This window comes from Trachurus trachurus, assembly GCF_905171665.1.
Source record: "Trachurus trachurus genome assembly, chromosome: 17".
Taxonomy (NCBI): domain Eukaryota; kingdom Metazoa; phylum Chordata; class Actinopteri; order Carangiformes; family Carangidae; genus Trachurus; species Trachurus trachurus.
The window spans coordinates 23,966,835-23,982,352 of record NC_139900.1 but is presented as its reverse complement, the minus strand read 5'-3'; the positions used below and the strand labels follow the sequence as shown (position 1 = coordinate 23,982,352).

The window sequence follows — 15,518 nt, the reverse complement described above, 5'->3', positions numbered from 1 at the left end:
ATCTATTAAAAGGAAAATATGGTTACAATTAACCGTCAATTATTTTCACATTGTTGAAAATTGTGCCTTTTGCTGAGAGCACATGCTTGTTTAGCTTCAGTAGCCATGGTGATGCTATTAACTTCACACACTGGCAGTTTGAAAGAATAAAACTTAAATAGTGTCCTGATATAATCTCACAAGCTATTTCTATAATCAGAACTGGTGTGACTGGCATTTACATTGGCTTAACTGTATTGTCAACAGCACAGGTTCACTCAAGTGCCCTATGTTTTAAAATACTGACTTTCCAAGTTAAATAAGTCTGAACTTTGTTGTTCAACTTGGCAATGCATCCAATTACTCTGATGCAACAGTTGAGTGGAGTCTTCTCTGAGCCAACAGCACATCTTCACTGCAGAGAAGCTCCTGCACTCATGTCTCCACTTCATCTGTGTAATGTGCAGCGCTGGGCACATTTCTTTTAAAAAGTAATTAGTTATAGTTACTAGTTACTTCTCCCCCAATGGTAACTGAATTACATTATAAGAATAACTAATTACCAGGAAAAGTAACTATTGTGTTACTTACAAAAAAATAAATGCTCAAATATGTCAAATTACTTGGACTCACCCTCCTAACCATAACCTCCCATTTATCTGGAACTAACCAACTCACTCGGTAATCCTCCGCACTATGCGAAGGATTACTGAGTGAGCTGATTAGTTCCAGATGACAAAATGTGTATGTAACGTACACTTGAACGGGTGTATTATTTTTACTCGTTACTGAAAAAAGTAGCGGTGTTTGAACTGTACGATGCTCAACTTGAACAGACCTTCACCTAACACAGCAGCAACATCACAGGTGGGACTAATTGACATAATCATGAAACATCATTAGCGTGATAAGGAACACCTGGGCTCCTGCTGTAGAAAAAGCCCAGTTCAATGTTGTTTTTGAACATCTGGACACAAGTGGCCTCTGATCTCTTCATGTTTTAAGTAGAATTTATTTTTCTTGACATCACTTGTGGTAATAGAAAATCTGAAGCACACGTGAACAATAGTTACTAATGGAATTAAATAGTTACCAACAGAGTTACTGCTTATGAAAAAGTTGTGGTACCTAAAAGTAGGTCACTTCTTGCAGTGGTTAAAATATTTTTGTTTCTAAAATGAATATTTGGTCAGCGTAGGCATGAATCTTTTGAAGCTGCAGCCGCATCCCCTTTGAGCTGGTTTAAATTGGTTAATTACCAATTACATCCAGCACAGATGAATATTCTCAGCGGGGGAAAAAAGCTGCTGCAGCTGCAGCTGCTCTTCACATCATTACACGGTAAATTACATGTGGACTGAAAACACCACAGTAGCCAGATTCATATTGAAACATATCAGCTTGTCAGGAACCAATTTTATTAATATCATTAATAATGTGTCATCAGCATCATCAATGAAATGAGTTAGTCTGTTTGAAGCAGAATCAAGTGTGCATTCATTGCCCTTCTTTTCTTGATGAACACTTCAAGTTCCACAAAGCGAGGAAGAAAAAGGAAGAAGGGGAGGAGGGGGGTCAAAGAGGGCAGGGACTGCAGTGAAGGAGGAAACGCAGGGAAAACGACGTCTGGCGGAGCAGGAATCTCCCCCTTCACTGGGATATGATTGGTTTTTCCCTTGTGCAAGAACAACAACAACAAAAAAAAAAATCAAAACAAAAGAAATTCAAAATGGTGCTCTAAAAACAAAGATGAGAGAGGAAGAGGGGGATTGCTTGCTGGGATGTGGTGTTGGCTGTTGTGTTGTTGTTTTTTTTTCTTTTTGTTCCATAAAGCCACGTTAGGATTTGATGCAGTCGTCGTCGTCAGAGGTCTGGCTGCTGCTACTGGTTTCGGACTCGGAGCCCTCCTCGACGTGCGCCTCCGCCACACTCCTCCAGGGGGTGAAGTGGAGGGTGACACCCCGCGCCCTCGGGAGAACCCCATTCCTTTGCATGCCGTTTCTCTTCAGCTGGGCAGAGGACAAGGACAGTTAGTGTATGAATGAGACGCCACTTTGCTTTTTCGTCACATTCACTTTCAGTCAGCGTTTTACGGTTAAGCACCAGAACAGATCAAATAATGAACTGACACTGCATCAGATTTTATCCTCTGAGTCTCACCTGTTCAGTTTTAGTCTGGAACTCTCTCAGTTCATCCTCCGTCAGAGGCAGGAAGTTGTCATCGTTTTCTGGGTACTCCTGCCAGCCCATGGCCTTCAGCAACCTATACAGACACAGTCATTTTACTACTTAATCACTGTGTGTGAGTGGGTGTGTTGAAGTTGGGCTGCTGGGAGTGTCCTACCTGTGCTCTGCCTCCAGGGAGCTGGACAGGTGTTCAGTGTCTGAGTCACTGAGGGAGTAGGACAGACCATTTTCATGGCAGACTTCCTCGCTGTAGGCTTTGGGCTCTGGGGTGCTGCTTTCACCCTGAGGACATTCACAAAGGAACAAAAACGTTTTATTCTTTGCGGTGGTGTCCTGGTGGCCTCCTGCTGTGGCCAGGGATGTCATCATATCCCTCCTTCTCCCCTTGTTTACTGTCTTTGTAATACCATCCCCACTTAGTGAGGGATAAATGTCAAGCTTTTTAACTGTCAACAGTTTGTTAGTCCCACAATCAATTGATGTGAGACCTTGGGATAATCATGTTGTCATTGTTACAAGGACTGGTGCCACTGAGACATTCAATTTTTCATTTTCTGTCTTTATACACATAAGAAATATGGCTCTATGATACCTTGTACAAAAACTTGCTCTTATTCTTGGAGAGAATTAACAAGGGACAGTTTGACGCTGCTCTGTCGCACGCCGTCTCTTTTACTTCAACAACCTCAACAAAGTTGTAAATGCCCTCGTCTCCTCTCGTTTAGACTACTGTAACGCCTTGTACACAGGTCTCAGCCAAAGTTGTCTCCACTGCCTGGAGTTGGTGCAAAATGCCGCTGCCAGACTTATTACTGGAACAAGAAGATCTGAGCATATAACACCCGTTCTAGCTTCTCTTCACTGGCTGCCTGCCAAATTAAGAATTGATTTTAAAATGTTATTGTTAACTTTTAAAGCTCTTCATGGCCTCGCTCCTAACTACATCACTGAGCTTTTAATTCTATACAAACCAGCTGGTAACCTCAGGTCCTCAAACATGTCTCTATTGGTTGTACCCAGGTCTAGGCTGGTGACCAAAGGTGACAGAGCTTTTGCCATCTATGCTCCCAGATTATGGAAGGACCTCCCAGAGGATATCAAGTCTGCCAGCTCGCTAACAAATTTTAAATCTCTTTTAAAAACCTACTTTTATAAAAAAAAAAAGGCCTTTTAAATCCCCGAAGGCAGCTGTCTGGTCCATCTATGCTCTTATTTCTCCTTTTGTATCTATTGACTCATTTTTGTTGTTTTTAATGTTGTGCTATTGCTGTTGTTGTTTATATTTTTATGCCTGTGTATGCACGTTGTAACTATGTTAAGAAAGGTGCAATACAAATAAAGTTTATTATATTACTTCATTATCTCATTAACCACTGTGCCGTCCTGGTGCGTGATGCTTGATGAAAATAAGCCCAAACGGCTGCCTACCTCTCCTGATGTTCCTGGGCTGCTGCTTGTCGTCAGCTCGCCAGTGCCCTCGTCCTTCAGAGCTCGCAGGAACTCGCTCTTACGGTCTGGACCGCGGCGCATCAACTTCAGCCTCGACGGGGCGATGTCTATGGGAGGAGTCGTGCTGGAAGGGTGCTGTAGGTGTCGCGGCACAATGAGAAAGGCAAAGTGAGAAAAACAAGTCAACATAATGGGCTTTATGCACAGCTCCACTACTTCCTGAAATAAGACAGCTCGTTTATTTCCTGTCTTACATTATTGGACCAACTGATTAATCCCACCTGGATTAATCAGTCCTCACAACAATGGTCAGGCACACCTGGATTAATCAGTTGGTCCAATAATGTAAGACAGGAAATAAACGAGCTGTCGTATTTCAGGAAGTAGTGGCACTGTGCATAAAGCCCATTGTTTTTACAACTGAGATAATTTAATATATCAAATCCATTTTTGTAAAATTTCACATGCGGGGTCGACAACAATCATCTGTTTTTACTGCCAGATCGTTTTACAATTCTGCCAGATTAGGAACTGTGTGTAAAATGTGATGAATACATTTGGATCGTTTGCTGTTCAGTGATACTTTCTGGTAATTATTAAAGTATGTGACCATAAATAGACATTTTAATACACTGGAGAGAGAGGACAGAGCGCATACACTGCTGCACAGAAAAACTTAGTGTGTGCAAGTGAGTAAGCATCTCAGTCAGCAACCACACGAACACATAATTACTATGTTTAGATAAAACCTGTCATTTACTTACACAGGGGTAGGCCAGCTTCATGTCATGCATGGAGTTACAGTATAAGAACAAAGACACAGAGCGCTACGCTGGAAATTTCCCCCCCTGTGCTCGCTGTGCAGTTTTAGTATGTTAGTAAATTACATCATTTAAATACTGTTCTTGTCGGGACTAGACAGTCCCTGCATGGTTGCGGATCTTGCCGTCTGGTTTTGCTCACCTCTTTCGGGGTGTTGTGCTGTGGTGCACTGACTGGGGTGCTGGGTTTGGCTGCAGAGACGGGGCTGGTGAAGACTGAATCTCGGCCTGGCATGTGGAGGCCAGACTTTGTGATCTCTCTACCACCGGATTTCCACTGGGTGTTCTGGAAGAGAGGACAAATAATGACTCTGTCACAAGCGGCCCAGCAACACGGAGAACTGCCACAGTACGCAAAGCTCCATTTCTATTTAATTCCAAATAACGGGCGATTAGCTGATCTACTCTGCTGCATGAGATAATTTCAACGCATCATCACAGCGAGTCCTACTTTGGTGGGGGCCACGGCAGGCTTTGGGACCAGGTTCTTGTAGACGCTGGAGCCTGTGATGGGAGCTTTGTTGCCGTTGGTGGGCAGGGCGCCAGCAGTGGCAAACCCCGCGGAGAAGGCTGTGCTGGGGTCCTCCTTGGAAACCTTCTTGATAACCAGCATTTTGGACACCATCTGTTTGCCACTCGGAGGGTTTTCTGAAACATAATCGGCACAGCAATAACTGAGTTAGTCAGAGCAGAGCTGTACCTCTAAACCTTGTGTCTGTTCAATAACTGAAGTGTAAACTGGCACAGGTTGTTCTTACCCCACACTCCAGCATGGGGAGCCACTGCTCGCATCTGATTCCCAGGCTTTCCAGTTGTTTCAGGGTTGAGGGAAGGCTACAAGACAAACATGGAGCGCTTCTGTTAGATACCATCACGTTTGTATTTTCAAGCTAGAATAACATCCTAAAATCCAAGCACGTTGTTACTGGCAGGATTACTTATACAGGGTCAATACAAGGAAGCTAAAATTGTAATTTTACTGTTTAACATGTAAAGTGAAAACACACGTGACAACAATTTTGCTGATCTAGGATGTGGTGCAGTTTGAACCTTCAATCCCATTCCCCTAAAAAACCACGACTACATGTGTAGCTCCTTTTACAGCTCACATAGTTTTGCCACTGACTCAACTTATCTTATCATTTAAAAGAGCTTCGTCATTGAATAACTCTGCCAATGTCGGGGGCGTGCGTTGTGGAAAATAAATAAATAAATAAATAAATATTCTAAGGATTTTAATACTATATACTCACAAAGTCCTCTTCCACAAACTTCAGCTTGTCGTCCTTGCTGTCTTTGCGTTCCTCGTTGGGAAACTTGTCCTGGTACGAGGTGCCCTTGCGGGGATGGAAGGTACCATTGCGCTGCCGGTGCCCCCCCTGCCTGTCCCTGTCGCCGCCTCCCCGCTTGGGGTGGCGACCCTGGTGGTGGTGACCGTCCTGGGCACCCCGCGGGGCTCCATGCCAGCTGGGTGTTTCCTTCCAACACGAGCCACCTGCCAGCCCACCATGTCCTCCTTTGGCCACCCCCGAGTCCACCGAGTCATGCCTCAGAAGCAGAGAGGGCTGCTGCCATCCGTCACCTCCAAAGACAACAAACACATAGCATGAATGATTTTTTTTTTTTTTTTTTTTTCCCATATGTGATTACAAGACACATTTAATGACAAATACAAGAAAAACAAGCACAAGCCTTTTCAAGAAATAAAGAAAATGCAAATATATTCAACTGAAAAAGATGTTTTAGCTTCTCAGCATCGTCTAACCACACAAATTCGTTATTTGGATCTAACTTACTAAACAATTTTTGTCTTATAGAGTCATAAAAAGGACAGTAGAACACAAAATGAATTTCTCCACCTCTTGGATGTCACATAAATTACAAATTCTCTCGTCTTCTGCTGTGCCAACATATCTGCCTGTCTCAATATGAAGACCAAGAATACCAGCTCTCAATTGAGCACACAGGGATCTTTTCTTTTTAGACAAATTATACAAAACATAGTTTTCTGGGCCAAATACCTGTTTTATTTCACAGTACGTACGCAGTTTTGGTTTACCCCAAATATCTAATGCCCATCTATCTACTTTGTTGGAAAATAATTTATTTTAATACGTTAATCTCCACTTTCTCTTTGTTTTAATAATGGTCTTCATATCCAGCTCTCAGCAAGATGTCATACATTTCCCTATCCCCTATCCCCAGAGTCATAGCATTTAAAAACATTGCTCGTTGTTTACAAAGCGCTGAACTACAGTCCACTTTTGTCTTTGACGGATCACATCATCCGAACATCTCGTCAGCCCAGAATAAGTAAACTCACACTTTTATTTATGCAAAAATAATAACCTACAACAGTGCTGAGCACCAGAGGGCATACAACTTTAGTTAAACATTTCTAACGTTAGGAAGCTGTGATGACATTTTTCATTTTGATGAAATGGTTTAATAGTGGACAGTTCAATTAAAAGATGGAACCATTGAAAAGCTGAATGTCATTCAGCATTGTTTCACTGTCACTTCTGTATGGATGAATAAATCAAACACACACAAACTGCTGCACAGTTACAGCAGAGTCAACCCTTAAAGCAGAAGTAAGCGATCCGGTCGTTTTGGCTAATGCTGCGTTCCGGGCAGGCTTTTGAAACCGTAAATTACAGCTTCATGTCACAACTTACGACTTTGTAGCGTTCCAGGCAACCCACTCGTGTTTTTCCGACCTGTTTTACCTGTGAAAGTCACTATAACGGCCACTCGTAACTTACGACCCGTGAACTCGTACCAGATCGAACTGGTACGACTTCACAGGTCGGAACAACACGAGTTACGGGTTGCCTTGAACGCACCATAACGTCTTGTCAGCCGATGGAGTTAGCAGCCCCTGCCCTCGTCATGGATCTATTGGTCCCTACGTCACCACATTCACGCGCATCCCTTGGCTGCACACACAGCCCTTCATGCCGTTCTCTCTCCTCATTGGATAAAAATTGTAGGATACGAGAAAAGTTTTCTCCTAGGCTCAGAGCAGAGCAGAGTGACTGACAGACCCGTGTTTCGGTCCAAACACTCTTTGTAAGTGATTGCTGTCGGAAGATATAACTATTTAAGACTTAGATTAACACAAAAATATTGCTTACTTCTGCTTTAAGATACTGCGGTAATATGAGAAGACAGAAAGGAAGCTTGTAAATACAGGAGTCATGAACAGGTTCCCTAACAGCAGCCTCCACCCAACAACAACAACAATAACAACAACTTCACTAACAAAGTCCTAGAGAACAGCTCCACCATCGATCAGTAACTGGAAACTGTGGCGTTTCAGAAGAAGGGTTGAAGCTTTTGCTCCACATGTCTGACTGGTGCACAAACAGCAAGAAGAGACAATTAAAGCTTCCTTTCTGTTTCTCCAGGGTGAGTGCAGCAGGAGCTGAGCGATGGATGACAGTGATGAAGACGCCCCTGAGAATGCAGCACTTAATGTGCGAAGAACCTGTCAAACAGACCAAAGACTCCTGGCTGAACTATGGCTTCACACCTGAAGGCATGAACCTCATCGCCAACATGAAACACAACGTTTCAACGCGGCAGATAAAAAAAAAGAAAAAAAAAGAGATGACACGCAACTGAACAGAGCAACAAACAGCTGGCACCACACTACTGTTCTTCTTAGTTCAGACAAAGAGCCATATTTCTATACATCAACAGAGCAACAGCATCTACGTGAAATCATAATAATGTTGATGCTCAATTTTGGACGACAAAGCTCAGTGGTTTAAATAAGGTTTATATTATAAAGTGTAAAGGAGCTCGTCTCCATCACTGTCGTCTGAGCAAGTCTCAAGTAATGTCCTTTTCCACTACAGGGACCTCTCTCAGTTTTCTGCTCACACAATATCACTTTACTTGATACAAAGCCAACATTATTCCCATCCCGAAAGGGTTAACAACATGGCCCATCTAGTATCTAAAAGAAGTAAACACTAGAGCAAAAAAAAAAAAGCGATACTGTGCTGCTTCAATCAAGTTCTCCCTCTTTGCTTTCCTTTGCACAGTCACGTTACAGAGTGTTAAAGGGATGAAGAAGGTCGCCGGTCCACGCCGTTACCTGCTGGAGCGCGCAGGGAGCCGTTGTTGAAGAAACCATCAGAGGAGTTGTGGCGGCGGCGGCTCACAGCAGCTCTGCCGTCTCTGTGGTGGTGGGGCTCACCTTGTTTGTCAAGGTTGGCAGCAGGGGACTGCGAGGGGAGAGAACAGAGAGGGGACCATTTCAGAGAAGTGGGACACTCCAGAGAGACGGTGGACAGTAATGGACGTGCGCCTTAACACAGAAAACTAAGAGATCACTCTCAGACCATTGTTCTTGATATTCCTCCTTGTTTTATTTTTGTCCTGAGGTGAAAACTAGGATAAGAAAATAAGAAAACTAAATTAATAAAAAAAGTGCTGGATTCTGTGTCATAAGAGACGTGCTGCTGTAAAAGCTGATAAGATCAGAGAAACATCAGTGTTCAAAAAGACACTGGAGTAAAAGCTCAAGAAAGGACAGAAAGCTCCCTGATCACTCCCCTAACACCCTAACCCTCCACCCCGAAGAGTCAATTATCTGAATTTTTGGATGTTTTTATCCAAAATGTAATTTCTACTTGGTTCCAGGCCCCAGATTCACAGTTCCACCCCACATTAAAATAACTCTGGTTGGGGACATTTCTAAGCTGTTAAGTCAGACAGACTCAAACCGAGGTCCACAGGTCAGAGCACTCTATCTACTCAGCCTCATGTCGACTAAGGGTTGGGAGAAGTTTCAGAGTCCTCCGTGCCTTCTCTGAGTTACAGCGGGGCTCCGTGCAGCACTGCATGTCCATATGACGGTTGCGAATGGGCCTCAATTTTCTTTGTCCAAAAAGACACACCAAAAAAACATCCAAATACCTCCATAGTGCTCGTCTGTAATGTCCCTCTTGTATTGAAGCCCCAACATGAGAAATTGTTCTGAAAAAAATTAAATAAGTCTATGTTTTAAGCTTGTTTGTAGCGGAAGCTCCCAGTGTCTCAGTTCACTGCTCTGCCTGTGTGCATTGACACCCAGTTCACGGCTCCGCAAATCGCACGAGATTCCGGCAGAGCAACACTGGGAGCTTCCGCTACAAACAAGCTTAAAACATATACTTATTTAATTTTTTTCGGAACAATTTCTCATGTTGGGGCTTCAATACAAGAGGGACATTACAGACGAGCATTGTGGAGGTATTTGGATGTTTTTTTGGTGTGTCTTTTTGGACGAAGAAAATTGAGGCCCATTCGCAACCGTCATATGGACATGCAGTGCTGCACGGAGCCCCGCTGCAACTCAGAGAAGCCACGGAGGACTCTGAAACTTCTCCCAGCCCTTAGAAATTTGAATTTTGGGTGAACTATCCCTTTAACTACAGAATCACAACCAATGGAACCTGGTCATGATCGAAGTGATGACATCTTATCACACTGGCTTTGAGAGACAAATCCTAATGCAGGCATCCTGGCTCTGCTTTTACTTTCAAGCCACATTAGCACTTAAACTACTGTTTAGATGCTTTTCCTGCCAAAAACCATCCATATTCATCATGTCTGTGTGGCCAGTCTTTTGTTGAATGTCTGCTCCTTGTTAAAGACATAATAAATGATCCAGCTTGGCTTCTTTAGCTAGCTTGCAGATTGTTACCAAACCGGCTGCAGGAGTGAACAACACTATCCCCAAGGTGAGCCCTCGGAGTCTTTGATAAATCTTAATTGGCTCAAATATTTGCCCTGAGCTTCTTAAACATAGCCTCTCCTTTGGTTCATTAGTTAGTGTTATAATGGCTGTAAAAACTATTGCAGATGTCCAGATACATGAAAACAACAGAATGGAAGGAAACTCGTGCTTTGTGCTGCCTGTCCCTCATTTTCCTGTATTAGAACGCCTCATCATGCATTATGTAATCAAAGATGTGATATTGATTGCTGCTTTTTTTGTAAACTTACTAATTTTAACTGTTGACCAGCCAACACAAGCACAATGTTGACTTCAAAAGGTGAGTGTCTGTCAGATAAGCCAACCACTAGTTATCAGTCAGGATAAAAAAAAGCAGATCCTCACTGAACAAAAAAATAGGCTGAATATTAGAAAGATATTGAGGCTGAGTATTCGCTGTCCATTTCACTCAATCAGATCAGTTTAGTTCAGAAGACTGAACCCCTAACACGACTTGTGTTGAAGCAGCATTTAGACACATTTCTTATTAGAATAATCAAAACTGCTACTTTATACATTGTGGCGTAAATTTAAATGGCCCCATCTCTCATGTCATACCCTGTATGAGTTTATACGTTTTATTTGCACTGTAGAATCAACAAAATAAATGAAATAAAAAAATAAAACATGTGCAGGTGAGGTAGAAACCCACTCTGGGCTTATCTTTAAACCTCACCTATAAAAAATAATAACACAAATAACAAAACAAAGCAATCTTCTTCAGCTCAAAGCAAACTCAGACGGTTTCTCTGTCAAACAGCCTGCGACTCTGATCAATCTCCACCAAAAATAGCAACTTCTTTTCCTTCATGAGCTCTTCCAGAAGCCCATGCAAATTTAGTAAAGCCCAGATACAAAATGTCCATGACAAACGTACACTAGATCCTCCTACCAGGACAGTGGGCTGTTATTTGATGTTATTTAAAACTGTTCTTCTGTTATCAGTCTCGTTCATAATGGTGCACAATGTCTAAGTTGACCCTCTGCTGAACTGTGTGCTGGCTGCACCGTCAGTCCCTGGGGGTGACTTGTTGTCACTGACCACACACACACACACACTCTCAGGTGTGGACACACATTTGCTAAAAAGGTGCGATTCCAACAGCCACACTTTCAAGCTTCGTCTATCTCCTCCTGTCTCCTGAGTTCACCTAGCACATACACACATACACACATACACACACAAACGCATGCACACACCTTGGCAGGCTGGGGTGTGGAGAAGTTAAGCCAGGCAGGGACAAAGTCATGCTGCGCCATTTAGGTCCAGTGTTTCCGGTCAGTGGATCGAGGCATCAAACCTCATGGCCAGGATCTGACGACAGAAATGAACAACGGTCAGAATGAAACATTTGTGATATTCAGCTGAGACCACTTCAAGCACGGCAACGTGAATCTCTGCCACCGATGATTCAAATTCCCTTTCATGCCTATCCATCATTGATTTCATGTTTATCTCTTTCAAGTGCCGTCTACCATCAGATATTTAGAAATTCACGGTGTAAAGGTCTCCCACAAGACAAGTCAAAGACTCCTATTCTTAGCAGAAAACAAAGCTCGACTGGCTGCAGCCGTGCCTGTGAAGCTGATGGCTGGTTGACAGCCTGGATGGAAAATATCTTATGCAGCATACCACACAAGTGTTATTTTGCAGTGTATTTATGCACATTATTGGCAGAAACTTAACACCTGCCAGCCACCGAGTGTTGACAAAATGACTTGTAATGGGGCGGCTTTTCATTTCCTGACTTAGTGAGGTGAAGCATCATCATTACCCCAGAGTCTGTGGCTCTGAAGTCCTCTGCCTCCTCTCTCGGTCCGGCTGGGCTCGGTTCCTCAGGCCTGTTGGCACTGATCACAGTGTGTGTGCAGTGACAGATGGGGAGCAGCACACCGACAACCCCCTCTCCACCTCCGCCAGGACAGCACAGCCCCTTTCCCCAGAGGCAGATCCCTTCGTCCAGGGTGAAACACGGGGAGACGAGTCAAAAGGTTGCAGGAATGATCTGGAATGGCGATCCAGAGAACTGGCCGAGAGGGGAGCAGATATGAAAGTAGAAGCGCAGAGGTCTAGGAAGGGAGCGATATTCCTTCTTGAACCAGATTCCTCAGCAGCTCCTGTGCCGGTCACGTCTTTGATGAATTCTGAGTGTTGCTGTTTCCAGTCCAGGTATCTTTTTTTTTTTCCCCAGGCAGACTTAATTCCTCACCAATTCATTCCAACCTCAAAACCCGATTGATCTTGATGTTGATTGGCAAAACGAAGTGATTTGTCCCAGCAGTGAGAAAGAGCCAGGCTGTCTGTATTATTATTATTATTGTTATTATTATTATTATTGTTATTATTATTATGAGGAAGCAGTCTGTGAAAGTCGTCTGCCCTGGAACATGGACAGCACTTTGTGTAGCAGTTCCACTTTGACACCAGATGGGGGGGGGGAGACCAGCGTTGTCCTGCCACACTGTGTGCCAGTATGTTATTTCGACCCACCTCTTACCGAATCATTTTAAGATCGCCTTAAACGCATGCAGAAAAGAAAAACGTGTTGAGTGACAGTCTTTTACTGGCAATGGAAGTCCCTGAAAACCACTGCTCAACTCATCAAACTGGTGAAAGGACTGTCTGCGTTTGAAGAAAGTAATGCTCAAAAGGTTCAAAGTCACATGACAATGAAGGAAGCAAAACCCAATGTTACATCGCCGTCATTTTCAGTTTTGGTTAGTGAGATGGAGTAGCTGCTGAGTGATGCATTCTAATGCCGGTTTTTATCTTTGTATGTTTTACTATCACATTTGTAAGATGCCCATTGAATTATCGGCAACTTCTCGACTGAAGCAGAAACAGAGTGTAATTCTGATTTCATAGATATGCAAGCTCAAAAGCTAAACAAAGAACCCACAAACCAAACGGCCTTTGTGTCATGTGAAGCAATGAAGTCCATAAACAGTGATTAAACTTGTCAAAAAACAAACAAACAAAAAAAGTCCGCAACGAAAGCTCAATCAACTGCTTTTTCTCTGGGGCAAAAAAAAAAACGTTCAGAAATTTTATGTGTCCACAATGTGTCAAGTAGGTCTCTCCTTTCCTTCTTCAAAGATTTTTTTTCCCCCACGCAGGAAGTTCCCGTTTTCAGTTTTCTTTCTGATAGTTCATGGGTATCTGCACAGGAACAGACTGGACCTGCATTGAACATAGACAGTCTTGAGTTAGGAAAACATAAAGATCATCTCAAAACTCCAGATTTACAATTACACAATTAGGAACACGACCGCTAGTACAACAGGCTAAACTAATACACATTAATGAAACAGTCCTGCAATAAACCTACAATCTTGATAAGGTGATGATTCAAATTTTTTTATAGCTTGCTTACTGTTTTACTTGTATTATTTGGTTTTATCCTACAGCGATATACGCACTGCGCAAAATAAAAGAAAACTTTTCAGTAAAAGGCAATCTTGTCATAACAAACCCACATCTTCCAAAACAAGCACCTCACTGAAACACATTCATGACAAGACCACTGCATTAGACTTTATAACTTTGAAGTGTACCTAATAAAATGGAAACTGAGTGAAATTAAGCACATACCAACATTTGCTATCAAATCTCTATACCTGTGCTACTGCAAATAGCTGCATGGGATGTCAAAACATCATGAAAGATACACCTCTTTCACTGAACTCTTTTATCATACCCCAAAATAGCATCAAATTAAACAGACAAACACAGCTTTAAGGAAAGTGCTTTGACACTTCAAGTACATTTCGAGAAGACAAAATCATGACTCAGTCATCTCAGCACCATTTCATGCTGAAAGCTGGTTCCTTTATAAAATTGTGACGGCTTTGGTAAATGAAATATTTATCCTCATGTAAAAATAGCTTGAGCACTTTCTTCCTCGGTGCCTCTCCTCAGACTGCTGTGCATCAAACAGGCCTAGTGTGTGTGTGTGTGTGTGTGTGTGTGTGTGTGTGTGTGTGTGTGTGTGTGTGTGTGTGTACTGATGGATGAAATGTTCCAGTCTTCAGTCATACACCTAACCTAAGTCAAACGCGCGTTAATACGGCATAACACCAAAACAAAAATAAAGCCTTTGGGCTCCAACTCAGAGCCGCCACAGACTCCTTAGCGTTTTCCCACTGAACTATTACATAACAGCTCGACATCAATGAGTTTACCACGGACACGGGTTGCAATGAATAACAGAGACATTATTTCATTGTTAAAAAAACAATATTCGTATGACTGGCGGCAACACATTTACTGTTAAGTTTGGAAAGTACCCCGTTTCACGTTTGTTATACAGCGTGGGAAACCCATATGTCCACAAACACTGCAGCACACCGACACAACACACAGTAACGTTGCACGCACGTTTCGCCAAGCTAACTAACAACCCGAGTAATCACACAGATTAAAGTGCAACTAAACAACACGAGACGAAAAGCGCTGACTAGTTAAGGTCACTCGCTAACTAAACGCGTTATCAGATCTGCACTAACTCTCCTGCTGGCTAACTCTGCTTAGTTATCTGAGATGAACGTTAGCGTAGCAACTGTGAGCTAAAGCTGGCGTTACCTAGCCTGATAAGTAGCCTGCGAAACCTGCTAGGTAGTTGAAATGAATTAGAACAGTTAGAGGGCTTAGCAAAGTAAAAACGCATTTAATATGCCCACGGTGGATAAAAGTGTCTATTTAGGCAGCTGTCACGAACATACAATAGGAGGTAAACAGACCTGGCTTCGTTTGAACAACACAGTTTCAAAATGGCTACCTTAACAGCGGCAGCACACATTCATCAGCTCGCTAAGTGCTAGCGAGCTAACTCGCTGTATTTCATGACGATAGCCTGTACCTTCTTCTGAGCAAGATGGCCTCCGATGATCGGTAGTTCAAACATACATTTAACCTGCAAACATTCACCAGGTCGAACTTTTTGGCAACTATAAACCTCTTAATAAAACGGCTATTGATGTTTGTTTGGGTTTTCGCAGCGCTTACCACTGGCTCTGGCACTGAGGGGTTCGAACAGCCTCGACGGGACGACGTTCAAGATCTCTCGTGATTATGCAACCTACTGAAGTTTTGTAGTGTTGTTAGTCGTAAACAGACTACACGCGACAGCCTCTGGGAAATATTTTTCTATTTAAATAAAACAACATGTCCAAACTTGAATCTAAAAAGTAATGTTTCCCAAATAATATCACCGGAGCGCGGTGTTAGTAGCACGTAAAGCGGGGTTTTGACATCTTGAATGTAACTTAATACCTCCCCCGCCGCCGCCAGCCAAACTAGTCGATATCACACC

The 15,518-nt window shown here is 42.9% G+C and overlaps 1 protein-coding gene across 4 annotated transcripts; it reads right to left on the bottom strand.

Annotated features, from left to right (window-relative positions):
• Positions 1-1,359: 1,359 nt before the first annotated feature.
• Positions 1,360-15,465, bottom strand: gpbp1l1 (GC-rich promoter binding protein 1-like 1). Of its 4 annotated transcripts, none has more exons than XM_083991448.1 (12): positions 15,212-15,465; positions 11,982-13,387; positions 11,407-11,521; positions 8,542-8,671; positions 5,690-6,018; positions 5,195-5,270; positions 4,888-5,084; positions 4,579-4,722; positions 3,595-3,750; positions 2,324-2,448; positions 2,140-2,242; positions 1,360-1,988 (listed from the first exon to the last, which is right to left on the bottom strand). In XM_083991448.1, the coding sequence occupies exons 3-12, from the start codon at positions 11,464-11,466 to the stop codon at positions 1,818-1,820; spliced, it is 1,491 nt and encodes a 496-aa protein (XP_083847574.1). In that variant the 5' UTR covers positions 11,467-11,521; positions 11,982-13,387; positions 15,212-15,465; the 3' UTR covers positions 1,360-1,817. The 4 variants fall into 4 exon arrangements, with proteins under 4 accessions (XP_083847574.1, XP_083847576.1, XP_083847577.1 ...); XM_083991450.1 differs by having other exon boundaries at positions 15,066-15,213; XM_083991451.1 differs by lacking the exon at positions 15,212-15,465 and adding an exon at positions 14,985-15,087.
• Between the last annotated feature and the right edge of the window lie 53 nt (positions 15,466-15,518).